Source organism: Oncorhynchus mykiss, chromosome 4 (genome assembly GCF_057628025.1).
Source record: "Oncorhynchus mykiss isolate SJ-2025 chromosome 4, ASM5762802v1, whole genome shotgun sequence".
Lineage (NCBI taxonomy): Eukaryota > Metazoa > Chordata > Actinopteri > Salmoniformes > Salmonidae > Oncorhynchus > Oncorhynchus mykiss.
Genome location: NC_143025.1, coordinates 68563699 through 68586106, shown reverse-complemented (window position 1 = coordinate 68586106; position 22408 = coordinate 68563699). Strand labels below are relative to the sequence as shown.

The 22408-nt window shown below is 44.0% G+C and overlaps 2 protein-coding genes and 1 long non-coding RNA gene across 4 annotated transcripts; 1 reads left to right on the top strand and 2 right to left on the bottom strand.

Annotated features, from left to right (window-relative positions):
- Window positions 1-974, bottom strand: LOC149984114 (uncharacterized). Its single transcript, XR_016495549.1, has 2 exons — window positions 720-974; window positions 1-417 (listed from the first exon to the last, which is right to left on the bottom strand). It is a non-coding gene; the product is annotated as an uncharacterized LOC149984114 (long non-coding RNA).
- A 6282-nt stretch (window positions 975-7256) lies between these two features.
- On the top strand, window positions 7257-8522 carry LOC110520978 (basic leucine zipper transcriptional factor ATF-like). The gene is made up of 3 exons (XM_021598424.3): window positions 7257-7562; window positions 7781-7891; window positions 8084-8522. The coding sequence occupies exons 1-3, from the start codon at window positions 7488-7490 to the stop codon at window positions 8267-8269; spliced, it is 372 nt and encodes a 123-aa protein (XP_021454099.2). The 5' UTR covers window positions 7257-7487; the 3' UTR covers window positions 8270-8522.
- A 9695-nt stretch (window positions 8523-18217) lies between these two features.
- On the bottom strand, window positions 18218-22166 carry LOC110522249 (cyclic AMP-dependent transcription factor ATF-3). 2 transcript variants are annotated; one of them, XM_021600481.3, is made up of 4 exons: window positions 21925-22166; window positions 20979-21233; window positions 20593-20700; window positions 18218-20208 (listed from the first exon to the last, which is right to left on the bottom strand). In XM_021600481.3, exons 2-4 carry the CDS (start codon window positions 21222-21224, stop codon window positions 19960-19962), a joined length of 603 nt encoding a protein of 200 aa, XP_021456156.1. In that variant the 5' UTR covers window positions 21225-21233; window positions 21925-22166; the 3' UTR covers window positions 18218-19959. The 2 variants fall into 2 exon arrangements, with proteins under 2 accessions (XP_021456156.1, XP_021456155.1); XM_021600480.3 differs by having other exon boundaries at window positions 18218-20232; window positions 21925-22089.
- Between the last annotated feature and the right edge of the window lie 242 nt (window positions 22167-22408).

Below are 22408 nucleotides of genomic sequence, written 5' to 3'. Positions count from 1 at the left end.
AACATGCACAAACACCAGTCTCCATTTTATTTCACAATTTCATTTTCAGAGATACAGCATGAGAGAACACAATATGAATTCATTTACAAAAAGCCAAGAATTAGACCTATACATTTAGTGTGATGTGTGTGACCCAAGGAACAATCGGAGGGCATTCTCTGTGCTGGCATGAATAACCATTTGAGGTGTGATTCCATTGACTTGAGCAATGCACTCACAGACAAGCAGTGTGTTCTTAGGTTCATTCCTGTACTGGAGAGGGGAGATATATAATACGTTTAACGATTCAAAACAACCAGGTTGCTGCTTTCCATAGTGTTGCACTCCAAATGATGATAACCCACATGTTTTTCTGCTTCCAAGACAAGAGAGTCTGTCTCCAGACACAGGTGTTCCAATGGAATCAGTTTTGGCTCTCTGTTACAACACAGTAACAACACAGTCATTATGAGGGGACTCAACGGTAACTATCAAAAATCATGTCTGGTTTTATCACACCATAAGGCCATTTCAGAGTTTTATGTTTTGCAGAAAATGCACACAGCATTTGGCAAAGTGAAAGCAGCCTTTAACCATTCTTTAAAACTTGAAACAAGAGTTTTTTATGCATATTCAAAGATCAAGGGGTTAGAAAAGGTAAGGGATTTCTATGACAATGAGGACATACAGTACTGAGAGATTACTGGATTACTGCAGGTTAATGAACAACTATCGCTCACCTGTTCATTCCTGCAGAGACAGCTGGAGAGAAGAAGAAGAAGTACCCTGCCTGCACTTCTTCCACGGCCACTGATGGTTTCCCTGCAAAGTTGTGCATCGAAGCACGAGTGTTTTTAGAAGGCCTTCTAAAAACACATTCATCACTTCAGCAGTCAGGCAGTCAGTCCTCTTATGCAATCCTGATTTTAATACACCCACACTGTTCTTTCAGAGTATCTATGGTGACCTTTGCAGCTGATTGGGAATGGATGTTCCTGCGTCACAGAGGAAATGCCCTCAACTTTGGTTACACAACAAGAAACGGTCAGGAGAAATATACTGGTGACAAATAATAACGCTCCGTAATATCCAGTTACAGTGAGACATTCCATGCAAAGCCTGTTCTTATCCCTGCCAAGCACACTGCTCATTGCACTTGCCCACAATCCGATAACATTCATGTAATGGTGTGTCTAGTACACATAGCAATATGGATCAAGGCACTATCCACGATGAACTCACACTGGCAAAGCTCCTTGTACATTTGTATTTGCTTGTTGAAAACAGTCAACTGCTCCTATCTATCCTGAAAAGTGGGGGCATACCAAGGTGTGAAGTCAAGACCAATCTGTAATCAAAATAATAAAAAGAGACAGTTTAACAGACGAGGGTCAACAGAAAAATATCCGAACTGTCAATGATTCAGTCTATTGGCAAAACATAACCTCAGCACAAATCTGAAATGGGCACTGGGCAGTGCAAAGTAGGACCCTGCTTATTGTAAACCAGTTGAACAGTGGGTGGTTAGCCAAAGGTTTCCCAGCCCGTGCCAAAAGTCAGTCAGTCCCACACAAAAACACATGCTGGGAATGTTCAGCTAGAGCGCCCTGTCCCCACCAGCTTACTCTGCGTTGTTATTGAGACATTGTTGACTTTGTCCTAATACTTGCCTCTCTGGGCTCCACCAAATTAACATTGTGAAAAATGGTTTATGACAGACATGCATTCCTTCCAAAGCTCATGCAAAGGATATAGATCATGTAGGGTATCAGCAGGCAGGGTGAATTGTTAGTGATTTAAGAAGTTGTTCTGTGAGAGTTCACATACAGTTTAGCAAGCGGGAGCTCAGGCTTAATAAGTCTAATTTGTTTGCTTTACAGAAGTCACATCATCTTACAGTTTTTACACCAGAATATGACATGTACGTTTAAGCATGGTGCAGGGCCAGACAGACCTGCTGCATAGGACTGGTGATCTGATAAGTGGCTTTTCCATGGAATTCTATGAGTAGGCCTACAGTACAGTATATTCGGAAAGTATTCAGACCCATTGACTTTTTCCACATTTTGTTAGCTTACAGCCTTATTCTAAAATGGATTAAATAAAAAAATGTCCTCATCAATCTACACACAATACCCCATAATGCAAAGCGAAAACAGGTTTAGACATTTTTGCAAATGTATTACGGATCAAAACAGAAATAGCTTATGCAAATAAGTATTCAGACCGGATGTCTCTGGTAGAGAGCCACACACGCTGTCCAGGGTGAAAGAGTGGCGTAGGTCGGCGGCATATGTTGGCAATGCATTTCTGTCTATTAGAGGCTTCCTGCAGATGCCGGTGAGCGGTCTCCCATACACACTCACTACGCCGAAACCAGTCGTCGACAGCTGGGACAGTACCAGGCTCCACCTCCCAGGGAAATATGGGGGGTTGTTAACCAAGGACACACTGAAACGGAGTAAGGCGGAGGGATGAGTGCATGGGTGATTTCTGAGCGTATTCGGCCCAGGCCATATACCGGCTCCAGTCGTGTGGCGAGGCAGAACATTGTTGGCGAAGGTACTTCCCTATTTATTGGTTCAGGTGTTCCGTCTGCCCATTGGTCTGGGGGTGGTACCCGGAGGAGAGGCTGAAGGCGACCTCCAGTCGGTCACAGAAGGCTCGTCACACCCGGGAGACAAACTGGGGCCCGCGGTCAGAGATGATGTCCTCTGGAATCCCATACAGACAGAACATCTGCTGGAACATACACTCTGCCAATTCCATGGCAAATGAGGAAGAGGAACCAGACACATTTTTGAAAAACGGTCTACTATGACAAGAATGGTGGTGTTACCAGAGTATTCAGGAAGGTCTGTGATGAAGTCAACAGCTACAGTTGAAGTCGGAAGTTTACATACACTCAGGTTGGAGTCATTAAAACTCATTTTCAACCACTCCACAAATTTCTTGTTCACAAACTATAGCTTTGGCAAGTCGGTTAAGACATCTACTTTGTGCAAGTAATTTTTCCAACAATTGTTTACAGACAGATTATTTCACTTATAATTCACTGTATCACAATTCCAATGGGTCAGAAGTTTACATACACTAACTTGACTATCCCTTTAAACAGCTTGGAAAATGGCCATCAATGACACGGGGAGGAGGGCTGGGCCTGGAAACAGAAGAAGGGGGAGACACAGGCTTAATCCTAGACGCATGGAAAGTAGGGTGAATACGGAGGGTATGGGGTAACAAAAGACAAACAGCAGTGACGCTAATGACTCTAGAGATGGGGGACAGGCCGATTAAATGGGGGGAAAGTATATGGGACTCCACCCAGAGGGGCAGGTCCCGGGTGGAAAGCCATGCTCTCTGCCCGAGCCGATAGCATGGAGCAGGGGTCCGGTGGCAATCCGCTTGTTGCCTATACCTGGAAGTGGTCTTCAACAGAGCTGCCCGGGCTCTCTTCCAGGTACGGAGGATTAACATCTGGGCAGAGGGATTGCTGACTTCCTCCTTTTGTTTGGGGAAGAGCGGAGGCTGATATCCCAAGGAACACCTAAAGGGCGAGAGACCAGTGGCAGAGCAAGGAAGGGTGTTGCAGGAGTACTCAAACCATACCAGTTGCTGACTCCAGGTAGTAGGGTTGGCGGCGACTAGGCAGCGAAGTCCTGGTTGGCTTGTTCCGACTGCCCTTGTTCCGACTGGCCGTTGGACTGGGGGTAGAATCCGGAGGACAGGCTGACCGACGACCAAATGAGCATGCAGAACACCTTCCAGAACCGGGACGAGAGACCATGTCCACCAGGAGACCGGTGCGCCTCCCGGACCTGTTTCGCTATACCCCAGCTGAGTGCCGTCGCCAGGCACGAGGTGAGAAAGACGGTCTCGGGCTTTGGGTTCGTAGCCGTGGGGTTATAGCGGCGAGAAAGAGCATCCGGCTTGACGTTCTTGGACCCCGGCCGGTAGGAGAGGGAAGAGTTGAACTGGGTAAAAAGTATGGCCCATCTCGCTTGCCTGGAGTTGAGGCGTTTGGCGGGGCGGAGATACTCCAGGTTTTTGTAGTCGTCCACAAAATGAACGGATGTTCTGCCCCTTCTTGCCAGTGCCTCCATTCCTCCAACACCATCTTCACTGCGAGAAGCTCCCAATTCCCCACATCGTTGTTCCTCTCCATGGCATTGAGGCAGTGGGAGAAGAAGGCGCAGGGATGCAGCTTAAGGTCCAGGGCAGAACGTTGGGACCGGACAGCCCCCACTCCGACATCCGAAGCATTGGCCTCCACCACGAACTGACGGGAAGGGTCAGGATGAACCAGGATAGGAGCAGTGTTGAAGCGGTGGTTAAGGGCTCGAAACGCCCGGTCAGCCCGGTCAGTGGAGCAGGTGTTCTTGGGGAGAGCGGGAGAAGATGAGCATGTCATCAATGTAAATGAAGACGAACCGGTTCACATGTCATTCACCAGAGCCTGCAGGGGCATTGGTGAGGCCAAAGGGCATGACCAGCTGTTCGTAGTGGCCGCTGGCAGTGTTGAAGGCGGTCTTCCACTCGTATCCACCCCAGGTGGTAGGTGTTTTGTAGATCCATCTTGGAGAAAACAGTGGCCCCCTGGAGCGGGTCGAAGACCGAGGAAATGAGTGGTAATGGATAACGGTTCTTCACAGTAATGTCATTAAGTCCTCGGTAGTCAATGCACGTGTCTTGTCCTTTTTTTCCAATGTCTTGTCCTTTTTTTCCATGAAGAAGAACCCAGCGCCAGCGGGAAAGGAAGAGGGACGGATAAATCCTGTAGCTAGGGATTCCCCAATGTAGATCTCTATAGCCTTGGTCTCTGGTCCCGATAGACATCCCCAGGGCGGCATGGTGCTAGGGAAGTCAATTCTGCAGTCATAGGGGTGGTGCGGTGGAAGGGAAGTGGCCCGGGACTTGTTGAACACCTCCCAGAGGTCCTGGTACTCCGCGGCAATGGTGGACAGGGCAGGAGCAACATCCAAGCCCACAGGAAGACATCTCGGGGCAGGTTGCGCCGACTTCAGACAATGGGCGTGGCAGATCAGACTCCAGCCCATGGTTGCACCCGTACACCAGTTGATGAGGGGATTGTGTCACTGGAGCCAGGAGTGGTGTTATGGGTAACCCAACCTATAGCTCGAAAGCCAGTGTGGCGTCCAAAAAGCTCTCATCGGCCCCAGAGTCAATGAGGACACGAAGAGATTTGGACTGGTCTCCCCGCAGCAGAATGACATGAAAAGGGGTGCGAGTAAGAGAAGCAGAAAAGTTCTCCATACGGCCCGCCAGAGTACTCGCTCCTACCGGTGAGCCTGGTCTTTTACCGGGCAAGAGGACACAAAATGACCAAAAGTCCCGTAATACAGACAGCTCCTTGTGTTGGTCCTGTGTTGCCGTTCCGCTGGCGACAGCCCAGCTCTGCCTAGTTGCATAGGCTTGGAAACAGCATGATGAGGTATGCTTTCTTGGAGCAATGTGAGGGGAAAGAGGAGGTCTGAAACTCGAAAATGAGGGCACACTGAGCTAAAACGCCCAACAGTTGCTCGGCTCTCCATTAAAGCGCTCAGGGTGAGGTAAACGGGGCTCCCAGGAAGGTGGAGAGGCTGGTGGGGTGGCACTGCTAACCCCGAGTTACAGAGGGGCGGTGGGGTTACCAACCTGGCAGGCTGCCCCCTAGAGAACCCGCAGAACTGCTCCAGTAGCATGTCCAACGCAAGGTCATGGCGCTCAGCCAATATTGGGACCACCTCCATAAGACCCCGAAGCAATTCCTCATGCCTACCAATTGAGGCTCCTTGGGAGGAGATAACATTGCGCAACTGGTCTGGGTCTGCTGGGTCAGTAATGGCCAGTTCATACTATCAGGTATGAAGGTAAGACCCAGGTGCAGACAACGTCGAATTAACAATGGTTTAATAATCCAACAGGGGCAGGCAATAGACAGGTCAAGGCAGGCAGGGCAGTAAACCAGAGGTGGGGCAAAGGTACTGGACGGCAGGCAGTCTCAGGGTAGGCAGAGGTCAATAATCCAGAGGTGAGGCAAAGGTACAGGTTGGCAGGCAGAGTGGTCAGGCAGGTGGGCTCAGAGTCAGGAGAGGCAAGTGTCAAAACCAGAAGGGTGAGAAAAAGAGACTATGAAAAGCTGGAGCTGAGACAAAAACGCTGGTTGACATGACAAACAAGACAAACTGGCAACAGGGGGAGGGGCAATGCAAATAGTCTGGGTACCCATTTGATTAGCTGTTCAGGAGTCTTATGGCTTGAGGGTAGAAGCTATTTAGGAGCCTCTTGGACCTAGACTTGGCGCTCCGGTACCGCTTGTCGTGCGGTAGCAGAGAGAACAGTCTGTGACTAGGATGGCTGGAGTCTTTGACAATTTTTAGGGCCATCCTCTGACACCGCCTGGTATAGAGGTCCTGGATGGCAGGAAGCTTGGCCCCGGAGATGTACTGGGCCATACGCACTACCCTCTGTAGTGCCTTGCGGTCGGAGGCCGCAGCTATGCTCCCATTACACCCTCTTCTATCCAACATAAGTGTATGTTTCATATATGACCACGGTTGAGAGTGACTGGTGACCGATGTGTCTGCTGTAAAGACTCTCCAGGTGGTGCATCAGAGGGCTAAGGGCCTGAGACAGGTGCTGAACATGCGTCCCACAGCCAAGTCCCTGGAGGTGTTTGGGGAGGTGTTCAGCAGCAGGCCCAACAGAGAGGACAAGACAGCTAGGAGGACCAGACCACCCATCAAGAGAGCCATAGAGCAGGCAGAGCTCAGGAACAACTATGCTCCTATTTGTGCAGCAACAACTATGTTCCTATTGTGATTGGAAGGATGCAATACTGTAGTATTTATCAACAGTGATGGGGTTTATGTTCGCAGAAGTCTGTGATACAATATCGCCCTCACGTGGTGGATAACGGGAACTGTATACTGTATGTACAACGCATACACCTCCATAGAATCACTTTTTAAAACAGTCCCCTTTTTTTGCTAGGGTTATTATTTTTTATACAACATTTGTCACGGCGTTGAGGTCATCCTCAGTTGTAGGCTTATGAGAATATAAGAATACAGCCAGATTGAACATAACATTTAAAAATGTTAAACTTTCTGAAACATTGTGGGAACGAGCATCTGGTCCTAAAATTTAAAGAAAATGTATAAAGCATGTTGATTTGAATAAAAAACCTAAATCTATTTCAAACATTTTAACAAGCACTTTTAAAAACAAATAAAGTATGTGCTGCTTTGCTCTTGTCCCAACGCTCAAAGGGCGTCACACACTATTTAGCACGTGATTTAAAATAAATATTGGCGCCTTCAATGAAGCGGCAAGTGCACTTTGAACAAGTGAAACTCTTTGTCTCTTGCATGCAAATCCGTATCACTTTTGTAGACTCTATATCTTGGAACTTGCTATCTGAAATAAAACGTTCAACGTTTTTTTTTTTTAAATACATTTCATATTTTAAATAATCGATATAGGCTAAACTTATTATTGCGTCTGGGATGTCTGACTGCGATATTTCTAGCAGCTTTTTGCAAATCAATGATCAAAGCAGTTTTATGCTTCAAAGATGCGAGGTAAGTGTCAAATACACAAAAATAGTAGGCTTAAGTTGAATGGTTTATACAATTATTCCTTTGTTGATTTTTTTGTCACTCTATCACTGTTGACAAATGGAATAGTAATCCGCGTCATTGTGTTGGATGACCACACAAAGATTAATCAGGGAGGGAGTAGCAGCGTTGTGTGATATTCTGACTGACATGCAATGTGGCATTCTGTACCTCTGCTGCAGAGCTCTGGTGATGAAGATGATGACTGGAGACATAAAAGAAGGGAAAATAACAGGATGGCAGCACAGAAGAGCCGAAACAGACAGACACAGAGAGCAGATGAGTTGCATAAGGTGGGTCTGTACGTGCTTAACAGACTCCTTATCGTCACACAACTATCTTGGCATAGTCTAACCTTTTCTCTTATATGACAGGAATAACACAGCTATCAATGTCACATGTATTCTCTGAATCAAGTGGATTCAACTTGTATTCTACTCTACTAGTAAGATTATAAAGTAACTGAGCCCAGTTGTCCCGTACAGGCATATGAGTGTCTGGATCAGAAGAACAGGCTGCTGAAGAAGGAGGTACAGTTTCTGTCTGAGGAGCAAATGCGTCTGACTGAGGCTCTCAAGGCCCATGAGCCTCTCTGTCTAATCAGGCACTGTGTTCCCACCCTGGGGTCAGGGCCCAGGGATGTAGGGGTCCTCTCCAGTCTGCCCAGATAGCCACCATACCATGCAAAGGTCACAGAGACAAACCAACATGGGAGACTTGTAAACAGAGTTAACAGGTCAGATCACGCATGTCCTCCTCTGTCCTTTGTACTCTCTGTGTCAATTAGATTTGTATAGCTTGAATCAAGTTGTAATCAAATAATTATAGGTTGAAGTAACGAGCTTTGTTTCAGATGTTCAAATTGCTTGTCCTGTTTAAAATGTGTTGTATAATAAATTGCAAATACATTGCATATCCCTCTCCCATGAGACCATCTCCCTTTCAGTCTGATAAATGTGGTTACCGCACCTTTAATCACTTGTGTTTTTGAACTTGTGTTCCGGTATCTGGGTTTGGCCATGTGGGAACTTCTCCTTTACCAGAAACAATAAACCATAAAACATTTTTTTTTTGGGGGGGGGGGGGGGGGGTTTCCTTATTCCCTACTCTAAAACAGGTTATACACTGGCTATTACTAATCTATTTATGAATTTCAACACTTAATTGATCAATTAGATAATCAAATCACTTAATCCCAATATCAGATGTAGAGTAATATTACACTATTTTGGTTAACTCATGTTATTACATTGTTGAGGTTACCCACTCTCTCTTCCCTATAATGTGGGTTAACACTCACTAACCTCACGTCTTCTCAAACATTTAAAAAAATGTGTGATGTTGAATAATGTTGCATTCTGGTCAACGTCAATGATCTACAGTACGTTATGGTCTATCTTGATCACATGACTGCAGGCTTCTCTCCAACGCTATTATGGATGGATGTACACATTCCCAGTAGTCTAGTATTTGGCAAGGCTGTTTCTAAGTTTCTAAGAAATGCAGGCTGACCGATGAGAGAAGCGAAAGTCTCTCCAGCCACACAGGCAGTGCTTTTCATGCCAGAGGAATCTATTGACTTCAGTGTACTGTATTTGAGGGAGATTGTGGTGATTATCACAAAGCCTTTTGTGTGGATCGCTCTTTTCAAAAATGGTTTATTTCCCACATTTACCCGAACCCGGGTCTGTAGTGACACCTGAAGCACTGCGATGCAGTGCCTCACCCATTAATTTCTACACCTTGTTGGGGCATCATGTTACACGCACTTCTTAGTCATTTTCTCTTCTAACTTTCACATGAGCACAGATTGCTTGGACATAAACAACACTACTTTCAGTTCCATCCAGGAGATATTGGGGCATCATGTGGTATTTCACATAACACGCTCTTCTGTACGAATATTAGTTTACACATTCAGGTTAACATGACTTCACTTTCAGTATAAGTCAGCCTTACTGGAAAATCACATCCTTCACTTCCTTCTCCTTCATTTTTTTATTTAACTAGTTAAGAACAAATTCTTATTTTCAATGACGGCCTAAGAACAGTGGAACTGAACTGCCTGTTCAGGGGCAGAACGACAGATGACCTTGTCAGCTCGGGGGTTTGAACTTGCAACCTTCCGGTTATTAGTCCAACTCTCTAACCACTAGGCTACCCTGCCGCCCCATTGGCAGGTATACAATAGATACCCTACATTCATACTTTAAAAAAAAATGATTGTCATTGTCTGTGTGTGCCCCATGGCTATCAGATTTGGTAAACTAGTCATTTTACTGCACTCTATTGACTGAACTATGAGAGACAAATATTTAACATTTACATTATGATGCATTCCCTGTCCCTTGTTGTTCTTGTGTAAATGTATGGGGCATGAACTTTCAGAGGAACTGAAACATGTTTTTGTGGAATATACTGTGTACAATTTCCTGTCCCTTCCCACTCAAGTTGAGAAGTTGTGGTGGAGGAAGACATTTTGTTTGCCAATGAATATTCTAGATGCGTAGCTCTGGCATATGGAATGCCCAGTGTGACATATCCTCAATCTTTATCCCAGTCTTGTCCCATCGCTGCAACTCAGGAGAGTACAGACTCGGGAGACACAAAGGTCGAGAGCCATGCGTCCTCCGACCCTGCCAAGCCGCATTGCTTCTTGACTGACACACTGCTCGCTTAACCCGGAAGCTAGCCTCACCAATGTGTTGGAGGAAACACTGTACAACCGGTGACCAAGTCAGCGTGCATACGCCCAGCAGGCCACAGGAGTTGCTAGAGCGCGATGGGACAAGGACATCCTGGCCAGCCAAACCATCCCCTAACCCGGATGACACTGGGCAAATGGGTCTCCCTGTCCCGGCCGGCTGCGACACAGCGTGGGATCGAACCCGGGTGACACCTGAAGCACTGCGATGCAGTGCCTCACCCATTAATTTCTACACCTTGTTGCTTCTAAAAGAACAGAGGCACATATCCAGACTTTGCTGAAGCTGAACATCCATACAAAACCAAGCATGACATTGTCAAAAGCACCAACAGTGGTTGGCAGGCCTAGCTTTTTGGGGGCCTGAAGCAAAATTGTATTGGGGAGCCCATCCACCTCAGGGGAAAAACATTTGAGTGGCCCCCCCTCTTGATGATGGAGAGAAAAAAAACATTTTTAGAGTTGAATTCTGCCATGGAGCGCAGAGAAAATGTTGCACATTTATAGCAAGTTTGTTGCAATTCTACATGTTTGGCCATGGGGGTTTTGTTACTAATTTTATTACTAATTCAATAGATTTCTATTCATTTTGCCATGGGGCGGAGATAAAAATGATAATTTTTTACAGCTAATTTCATGCAATTCTATACATTTTGCCATAGGGTGGAGAGAATTGTTTTTGCGGTCTACACATTTTGCCATGATTTATGCCATGCTAATATGTAATCTGAGTGAGAGTGACTAACAAAATCAATGGGGCCCCTTGGAAGTACCCTTCATGCCTGGTCAATAATTCAGCCATGATTACAAGTTTAGATAGCAGACTAGACTAATTTACCAATATGAAGCTGGCATGGGCTAATTGAGTGACCGTCAGTAGCTAAGTTTCCATCCAATTGGCGACAGATTTTAATGCGAATATTCAAACATCTGTATAAAAACACTATACACATTTTCCCACCAGAGATGTTTCCATCAAATTGACTTGTTTCAGGTAAAAGGTGCACATTAAAAAACAATTTGCGGTCAAATTCCCATGTACCGAATAAGTTAAATGAGTTTCCATTGCATTTTCAACTCTACTGAGTTGTTTGTGTTATATAGCGAGTTTTCCCACTTTGGTATTGGCACGTGTGCTCTAGCCAAGCATTGAAAATCATGTCACCAGAATAAGACCCTCAATATTTATTGGAAAGGAGTGTCAAGTTCATTAACCTTGAACTTTCACCATCTTGTGAAGTTCACAATTGATTTAATCTGAAGCCTAATAAACTGCATGCTTTCCCGACAAGTCATAGTGGGGGTACCATACAACATGTCAAGATAATTTACATCCGACATGCACTTTACAGGCATAAAAAGGTGGAATGGAAACCTTAGTTAGTTACTGACATAACTGCTGAAGCACGTTTTTAAATTGCACCTTGTGTATTCTACTATTCTAACGTTCAACAGTAAATTGAGACACTGACTGATTCCTAAAACTAAATGGGAGCGACCACTTATGCCTGGGGCTGACCCTGGTGGTTGGCATTAAGCTGGAATTAAAACACAATGACACAACTCTGCAGCAGTGGAACTAACATTTCACAAGGGACCTACAATTGCTGTTGAGTGCATGCTGTTCTCATATGAATTTATTGCATCAATTTTCCACATGAACTGAACATCATGATACTGTATGTCTGAGAAGCTTGCCTCATAGTACATTTCCTGTAAGGGCACAGCATGGTTTCTTGTCTTGCATCACCCAGAGCTTCATGACACAGTGTCAACCCCACTATGATGACTCTCATCTGACCCTGACAGAGAGAGGTTAGTTTATCAACAAACTGACACAGCTCAGAGGAGAATGGATATCTGGATGGGGATTTATGATGTAGATATTGATTTACAGCATCCATCGGTTCATGTGTGGATGCTTGTAGTTGTCCTGTACTACATAAGGAATACCAGACAACTTTGGAGATTAATTAAAATGTCACGCCCATGTCATAATCTTGGAAGCAGGTCAGGATGTCAAGTAGGGCTCCCTATCATTGCATGAATTGCAATGTTGAGACAATTCACATTTCTGTAAGGGTTGCATAAATCCTGTTCTATATTTTGTAGAGCAACCCTGAGAGGCATTGCAAATGGTACTTGATGTAAATGTTTGATCATGTTTTATTATCTGTGGCATGAGAATGAGTTGAGTGCTGCAAGGCTGAAGGAACAGATATCATGATGGGATACAGTGCCTTCAGAAGGTATTCACACCCCTTGACTTTTCCACATTTTGTTGTATTACAGCCATCATTTTTAGATTTTTTTTTGTCACTGGGCTACACACAATACCACATAATGTCAAAATGGAATTACTGTTTGTAGAAATATTTACAAATGAATTAAAAATGAAAAGCTGAAATGTCTTGAATCAATAAATATTCAAACCTTTTGTTATGGCAAGCCCTAAATAAGTTCAGAAGTACACATAGTAAGTTGATTGGACTCACTGTGTAATATTAGAGATTAACATGTTTTTACCTCATCTCTGTACCCCACGCATACAAAATCTGTAAGGAAGGTGACTTTAAAACTGACTTTAAAACAATTACAGAGTTTAATGGCTGTGATAGGAAGAAAACTGAGGATGGATCAACAACATTGTAGTTACTCCACAATACTAACCTAATTGACTGAATAAAAAGAAGGAAGCCTGTACAGAATAAAAATATTCCAAAACATGGATTCTGTTTGCAGCAATTTTCAAGCATAGTGGTGGCTGCATCATGTTATGGGTATGGTTGTAATCATTAAGGATTGGGGAGTTTTTCAGGATAAAAAATAAATGGAATGGAGCTAAGCACAGGCACAATCCTAGAGGAAAACCTGATTCAGTCTGCTTTCCACCAGCCACTGGGAGATTAATTCACCTTTCAGCAGGACAATAACCTAAAGGCCAAATCTACACTGGAGTTGCTTACCAAGACGACAGTGAATGGTTGGCCAAGTTACAGTTTTGACTTAAATCTACTTGAAAGTTTATGGCAAGACCTGAACCAGTAGGTACAGTGCCTTGCGAAAGTATTCGGCCCCCTTGAACTTTGCGACCTTTTGCCATATTTCAGGCTTCAAACATAAAGATATAAAACTGTATTTTTTTGTGAAGAATCAACAACAAGTGGGACACAATCATGAAGTGGAACGACATTTATTGGATATTTAAAACTGTTTTAACAAATCAAAAACTGAAAAATTGGGCGTGCAAAATTATTCAGCCCCTTTACTTTCAGTGCAGCAAACTCTCTCCAGAAGTTCAGTGAGGATCTCTGAATGATCCAATGTTGACCTAAATGACTAATGATGATAAATACAATCCACCTGTGTGTAATCAAGTCTCCGTATGAATGCACCTGCACTGTGATAGTCTCAGAGGTCCGTTAAAAGCGCAGAGAGCATCATGAAGAACAAGGAACACACCAGGCAGGTCCGAGATACTGTTGTGAAGAAGTTTAAAGCCGGATTTGGATACAAAAAGATTTCCCAAGCTTTAAACATCCCAAAGAGCACTGTGCAAGCGATAATATTGAAATGGAAGGAGTATCAGACCACTGCAAATCTACCAAGACCTGGCCGTCCCTCTAAACTTTCAGCTCATACAAGGAGAAGGCTGATCAGAGATGCAGCCAAGAGGCCCATGATCACTCTGGATGAACTGCAGAGATCTACAGCTGAGGTGGGAGACTCTGTCCATAGGACAACAATCAGTCGTATATTGCACAAATCTGGCCTTTATGGAAGAGTGGTAAGAAGAAAGCCATTTCTTAAAGATATCCATAAAAAATGCCGTTTAAAGTTTGCCACAAGCCACCTGGGAGACACACCAAACATGTGGAAGAAGGTGCTCTGGTCAGAAGAAACCAAAATTGAACTTTTTGGCAACAATGCAAAACTTTATGTTTGGTGTAAAAGCAACACAGCTCATCACCCTGAACACACCATACCCACTGTCAAACATGGTGGTGGCAGCATCATGGTTTGGGCCTGCTTTTCTTCAGCAGGGACAGGGAAGATGGTTAAAATTGATGGGAAGATGGATGGAGCCAAATACAGGACCATTGTGGAAGAAAACCTGATGGAGTCTGCAAAAGACCTGAGACTTGGACGGAGATTTGTCTTCCAACAAGACAATGATCCAAAACATAAAGCAAAATCTACAATGGAATGGTTCAAAAATAAACATGTCCAGGTGTTAGAATGGCCAAGTCAAAGTCCAGACCTGAATCCAATCGAGAATCTGTGGAAAGAACTGAAAACTGCTGTTCACAAATGCTCTCCATCCAACCTCACTGAGCTCGAGCTGTTTTGCAAGGAGGAATGGGAAAAAATGTCAGTCTCTCGATGTGCAAAACTGATAGAGACATAACCCAAGCGACTTACAGCTGTAATCGCAGCAAAAGGTGGCGCTACAAAGTATTAACTTAAGGGGGCTGAATAATTTTGCACGCCCAATTTTTCAGTTTTTGATTTGTTAAAAAAGTTTGAAATATCCAATAAATGTCGTTCCACTTCATGATTGTGTCCCACTTGTTGTTGATTCTTCACAAAAAAATACAGTTTTATATCTTTATGTTTGAAGCCTGAAATGTGGCAAAAGGTCGCAAAGTTCAAGGGGGCCGAATACTTTCGCAAGGCACTGTATATTCAATGATCAACAAAGATTTTGACAGAGCTTGAAGAATTTTGAAATGAATACTGGGCAAATGTTTCACAATGCAGGTGTGGAAAGCTTTTAGAGACTTACTGTCACGTTCGTTATAAGGATCAGACCAAGGCGCAGCGTGGTATGCGTACATTCTTATTTATTTAAAGGATGAACACTGAACAAACTAACAAAATAACAAAACGTGAAGCTATACAAACAAGTGCTGACAGGCAACTACACATAAACAAGATTCCAACAAACACCAAAGGTAAATGGCTACCTAAATATGATCCCCAATCAGAGACAACAATCCACAGCTGTCTCTGATTGGGAACCATATCAGGCCAACATAGAATTACAAAAACCCCTAGACCTACAAAACCCTAGACATACAAAAACCCTAGACAATATAAAACTAGCGTACCCAACCTAGTCACACCCTGACCTAACCAAAATATAAAGAAAACAGATATCTCAGGTCAGGGCGTGACAGTAGCAAACCTGAACCTATAATGGAGGGTCCGGGTGGGCATCTACCCTCGGTGGCGGCTCCGGTTCCGGACGCATCCCCCCCTCTTTATGCTGATCCCTCCGCCTTTGTAGAACCGGACCATGGATCATCGCCGGAGGCTTTGGACTGCGGATCATCGCCAGATGCCCCGGACTGGGGACCATCGCCGGGGACTGTCGCCGGAGGTTCCAGACTGTGGACCGTCGGTGGAGGTTCCGGACTGTGGACCGTCGGTGGAGGTTCCGGACTGTGGACCGTCGGTGGAGGTTCCGGACTGTGGACCGTCGGTGGAGGTTCTGGACTGTGGCCCGACGTTGGAGGTTCCGGACTGTGAAACGTTGTTGGAGGTTCCGGACTGTGAAACTGTCGCCGGAAGCTCTGGACTGGGAACTGTCGCCGGAAGCTCTGGACTGTGGAGGCGCACTGGAGACCTGATGCGTGGGACCGGCACTGGTGGTACCGGGTTGAAGATACGCACCTCAGGGCGAGTGTGAGGAGCAGGCACAGGACGTACTGGACTGTGGAGGCGCACTGGAGGTCTGGTGCATGGGACCGGTACAGGTGGCACCGGGCTGAAGACACGCACCTTAGGGCGAGTGCGGGGAGCAGGCACAGGACGTACTGGACTGTGGAGGCGCACTTGAGATCTGGAGTGTAGAGCTGGCACAATGCGTCCTGGCTGGATGCTCACTTGAGCCCGGCAAGTGCGGGCGCTAGCACAGGACGCACTGGGCTGTGCAGAAGTACGCAGAGACGGCGCAGGATATCCTGGTTCAAGGAGGTGTACTGGTGACCAGGAGCGCTGAGCCGGCACCATCCGTCCTGGCTGGATGCCCATTATAGCCAGGCAAATGCGAGGAGCTAGAATAGAGCGCACCGTGCTATGAATGCAAACTGGAGACACCATGCGCATCACTGCGTAACACAGTGTCTGATCAGTCACACGCTCCCCACGGTAAGCACGAGGAGTTGGCTCAGGTCTCCAACCTGACTCAGCCAATCTCCCCGTGTTCCCAACAATTTATTTTATGGGGCTGCCTCTCGTGCTTGTCTCGTTGGTACAACTCCTCATAATATCGCCGTTCCGCTTTCGCTGCCTCTGATCTCCTCCTTAGGATGGATGATACTCCCCAGCCTGCATCCAGGGTCCTGCTCCATCCAGGATCTCCTCCCAGGTCCATTCCTCCTGACCATGCTGCTTGGTCCATTTGTGGTGGGATCTTCTGTCACGTTCGTTATAAGGATCGAACCAGGGCGCAGCGTGGTATGCGTACATTCTTATTTATTTAAAGAATGAACACTGAACAAACTAACAAAATAAAAAAAACGAAACGCTATACAAACGAGTGCTGACAGGCAACTACACATAGACAAGATTCCAACAAACACCAAAGGGAAATGGCTACCTAAATATGATCCCCAATCAGAGACAACAATCAACAGCTGTCTCTGATTGGGAACCATATCAGGCCAACATAGAATTACATAAACCCCTAGACCTACAAAACCCTAGACATACAAAAACCCTTGACAATACAAAACTAGCGTACCCACCCTAGTCACACCCTGACCTAACCAAAATATAAAGAAAAGGTCAGGGTGGGCGTGACACTTACCCAGAAAAACTCACAACTGTCCTCACCGCCACAGGTGATTCTAACATATATTGTCTCAGGGGTTTGAATACTTATGTAAGAGATATATTAGTGTTTTATTTTTCATATAGTATTTTAACAAATTACAATGGAACATTACAGAGCATTTTGTGTAGATCGTTGACAAAAATGACAATTAAATTCCACTTTATAACACATTTTTTTTCTGAAAGCACTATACAGGACAATAACATACCTCAGCCTCTGCAAGAGAGAATGAAAACATCCTGTGTGGTGCTACACATATGAGAACATTACAGCACACAGACCTTTTCACCTCCCAACTTTCCCCAAATTCGAACTCTGGTGCCAAATAATGATCCAGTGCCTTTAATATGGTTAATCATTTGTTTAGATCATGATCCACTGTTCAGATTATGGAGATTTTCATCTCAGAGTGTGTTAAACTTCCTGTGTTTAGGGAAATGTGTCAGAGTAATCAGTTATCTAAGTATTATCCATGTTTCACAATCATGTTCTAGAGAAACACTGAAGAAGATTCTGTAGAAACACTACAGGAAAACCGCTGGACGGTCAGTAATTTGATCTACCGTAGCAGTCTGTGATAAGAATAAAGACGTCCCACAGTCTGGCTGCATTCTGGCTGTTATGAGTATTGAGTTACTCATGTGTAGTTATCAAAAACCACCATCAGAAAAAATGGGATATTACTTTTTATGGAATATGGACCACAACGATGGGGTGGAGTGAGGGATACTTGTGTTCTGAGTGAAACATTATGTCACAGCCTATCTCATCAGATAACACCCACTGAACTATACTGAGCAGGCCAGGCACAGGAGAACACACTCTTCCAGTCTCTCCCCTGCCTGGCCTGCCCTCAATAATATGAGTCTTCTGGAGGGAGACATGTCCTGGCTTGTCCTCAGATGAACGCCAACACAAATAATGTGCTGAGATGCTAAACATGTTCATGAATATTTGTTTTGCATCACAACTATGCAATGTCAATATACCAATGCCATTGAATACCATGCCATTGAAAAAAAAATGTTTTAAATGTTGTGAATCCTTCCCCAGAAACAATAGAAAACAAAAACATTTGAAGTATATATATATTTATTAACAAAGTATCAAAAACAGAAAAATCAAAAGACAGAATAGAATTGAGTACTTAATTGGTTTCATCTTGTGGTTTTACCGGACTTGATACAATGTGATATTTCTCATTACACGAATACTTTTAGTGAACAATGTTTAAGTGAGAGAAGAAAATGGAAGGTGAAACAGAAAAACAAGACAGGTATTGAAGAACATAAAACAGGCGTGTCATCCTTCAAATGAAGTATTTCAGTAGTAAGCTCCCAGCCATGACTAGCATGCCTGTTTGAACACGAAACACTGAACTACACAAAAACAAATAAAACACATGGACGCCTGCGTCTCTCACCGTCTTCCTCTCAACCGTTTACTCACAAACACACACAGATAAACAGTACCTTACCATAAACCACACATGTTATTTTGAGACATTACAGAATATAGAGACAAAAGCTACTATTGATCATAAAAATGTGTTGTTTGCGCAATGAGCCTACCAAGAGGAAGTGGCAGCATAACCAATGGACTGAGGGGAGAGGGAAGGGGGTTGTTTGGCAGTGACTTGGTAATTGCAGCCAAACACTGAGGCAATTCATGTCATCTTCCAAGACTTCAAAGTGAAAACCTCAGACAAGCAGAGTGCTAAATAATTCCACTTAGATATCTAGCTACTTATACCTAGTGGTTCTATTTGATAAGTCCAGCTTCAATAACACAAACAAACACCTTTTTGAAGACAATAGGGAGGTGTAAATTGGTTTACATATATGTTATACAGTAAATACACACTTGTTTACACGTGAACAAAATGTAATAGGAAACACACAAGCATAACTTCAACATTTCAGAGAAAATACGACAGATCACTACAAAATCAGGGTCTAGTCAGAATACACCAGCATACAGAAATGTAATGAATGATTTTCAAGAAAAGAGTTCCGGGTCTAACAGTGCCATTGTCTGTCAGTAAGTTAAATGAAATGCTATCTAAGTGAATCAACATTACATGCACTCCCTATATTGTCCTCTTATTAGAGGGTTCCTGTGATATGAACTACACCTGTATCGTCTGAGTTAGTGGTAGTAGTAGCAGCTTCAGAGGTTTTTGTTAGGCTAGTCAAGGGGGAAGAAAGTGAGCTATAGCCAGAGCTAATACAGAATATATTCAATAACAGCAAACACTTCATACCTACGTATGCAAAAAACTTTCAATATGACAGTAATAACACAGCTATCAATGTCGCACACAGTACACAGCCATTAATATCTCTCCACGTGTATTGTGTGCCATAAAGATAGCTTATACAAGTAGTATTTTTCCTCAACAAGCATATATCTCAACTGACCAGTGAAATCATGTGCCTTTACCACTTTGACATCATGCTTTAGTACAAAAATAGAGAATCAGTAATTTACCTCAAATAAAATTGTAAAAGATTTAAGGAAACAATAAATACATTAGATGTATTTCTATGTTTTAGTGCTTTGACATTCGCCCTATGTGCCGGAACAGCCCAAGCCACCCTAGGTGGAACACGGGGTGTCCGTCCTTGTGCTGTCCAGTCCTTCCTCTTTTCACCAACCCAGCTGCAGTCACTATGTTGAGGAGCGGAACGTGTAAAGCTCCTTTGCTTTGATGGCCTGAAAGAGCCTTCACTTGATGCAGGTACAGAGTGCAGTAGCCAGGGGAAGGTGAGTGCTTGAGTGTGTAAGTAGTACCCTACTACCCCAGAGTGGGTGGATCAGAGATGGCCACAAGCGGTTGACACTGAGGTGTGGTGGTGATCAAGCTGACCCATCTGCAGGGTTCCCTCCTTGATCTGCTGGATGAATAGGTTTCTCTCGTCCTCAGGGGTCTGGCCGTTCTGGGCCCGTACGATGCAGGTGGGCCGGTGGAGGTTCAACATGTAGACCAACTGCTGCTTCTGATTCTTCAGCTCCTCAATCTGGGCCTTCAACTCACTGTTCACCAACTCTAGTTTCTCAGACTCCTGGAATAGTAGTTTGGTCAGATCCTGTTAACCATGTTGGTACATCTTTTGAATACTCAATTATGTTTAGTGTAATTGAGTTTGTATGCAAATAATTACATTGAGCCCTTACATAAAAAAGGGGAACCTCTACCCTTCACTTAAATCATAAAAAAAATATGGGAGATTAAATAGAAAGTATCACTGAGGCACATTCATGAGGCTCTAACTTTATTTTAAAAACCTTTTGAATAAATAAAGATATTGCATAATATAACAAACACTATGTCTACTTAATAAATCACAAAAGACCACTTGACAGTCTGGCAGCCTCTGGGTAAAATGTATAATCTCTCTCCATCCTAATAAGGCTGTACTGCCCTTTAAAATACATATTGAACGTACCTTTAGCAGACAATCCGTTTTTTCCTTCTTCTTATTCCTACATTTGGCAGCAGCTACTTTGTTTCTTTCTCGTCTTCTTTTCCTCCTCTCGCTTTCCTCCGGGGTCGCCTGATAAACACGCATTGGGAAAATGAACAACCTCGAATAACAGCACCAAACTAGTGTGTGCTAAAATGTGTCGGTAGACATGTAATTACAGTGTTCTGTATAGCTACGAATTAATTTACCACCGTCTCACACAATTCGGTGAAAACATAGGCCTATACAAAAAAAAGGCCCCTATAAGAGTTATTACTATGTAAGAATTACTATTGGCTTTATGCGGGCCAACAAATAACTGAAAAGGAGTAGATATTACAGTACGCGGCTAATGTCGACATCCTTACCAGTCTCTTGACACTTGTGGCTTCTGACCGTCTGTCTGAACTTGAGCTTGCACAGTCGCTCATGATATCGGTACTCAGTCCGTTGGACAGCCGCCTGTGCTGGATAGCGTAGCGCAACTCCTCCTTTACCAGGGGAGTGAAGTTGGTGAAGTCCTCGAGCGTGAGTGTTCCAGGTGGGGACAGGCAGGGCACAAAGGCTGACGCGCTGATCTCGGACAGGCTGAATCCCTGATGCTGAAGCATCATTATGAACAACTGAAACAAAAAGTGGTGCTCTGTCACATAACGCGTACTAAAATCGAAACAAAAGCAAGACAACAACCCTTGGACACTGGACTGAATAGAACGTCAGATAAGCAGCAACATCTTGACAAGTGAGCAAGACGATTAAAAAGCTTATAGAAAAGGTGTATTCACGTCAAAAAATATAGTTTCTTGCTAATGTATACCATTGGAATATTTTATAGGCCTACAAAAGAACGCTAGCGTGTTCTCTGTTATGGGTGTGATACAGAGGCTACGTCGCTACAATTCCACCAGACACAGCAGTTAAAGTTTTCTACATTGTAGCCCAACATGCCAACAATGTAACCCAACAATGTAACAATACCGGCAAATACATCCCTGTTAAACAATGTAACAATGCGTGTCACTTTTAAGGACAGTAAATGTAACATCTACCCAGTCGTCGGGTAAGTACAGTTCATTTATAATTCAAGTTTCAAAATAACTAATAAGACAAATATAAATAAACTCTAGTTTAATTCACAAAAACAAAAGTTACGAGTAGCCTAAGAATTGTGCATTTAAACCCGTTTTCTTTATGAATGGACATCGGTCCGTCTTAAACTATGCAACATTTCGGCTGTTGTGGGCACCCTAGGCGGATCTTCTGACACTTCGATCCAACACCGGAAGAAACTTCTTATTAAGAAAATAGACCTACCTGATTATGTTTTGAGTGAAGAAATTGTGTTAGACGTTGAAAGGCATTTATTCGGCTCCTGGGTGTGAGACTCTTCTGTTCTGTTAAGAAAGTTACAGTTGTCGACTGAGCGTTGCATCACCCCTTTTTATAGTGGACTCTTCGGCATTTACTAGTTGGTGGGCCGGTCGTGGTGACGTCATCCTATTTATAGCACCGTGGAAGCTTAGTTGCGATGATGCAATCCAGCAACCCTTTGTAGCACACCATAAAAGGGCAGGCTCAACCCCCTTTACTCACAAGGAATTTAAGTCGTAACATTTCATACTAATGAGCAAATACAGACGTAATAGTTGAATGATCCGAGGTGTTTTTTTGTCAAGTCTATGTAAAAAAAAAAATGTGTTAAAGGTATACATACCTTCAGCGAGGGGCTTGCCCATCTGAGATCCCTGTTAACATATCAGTCATATCATCTCTAGCATTCAGTGCAAGGGTATGTCTC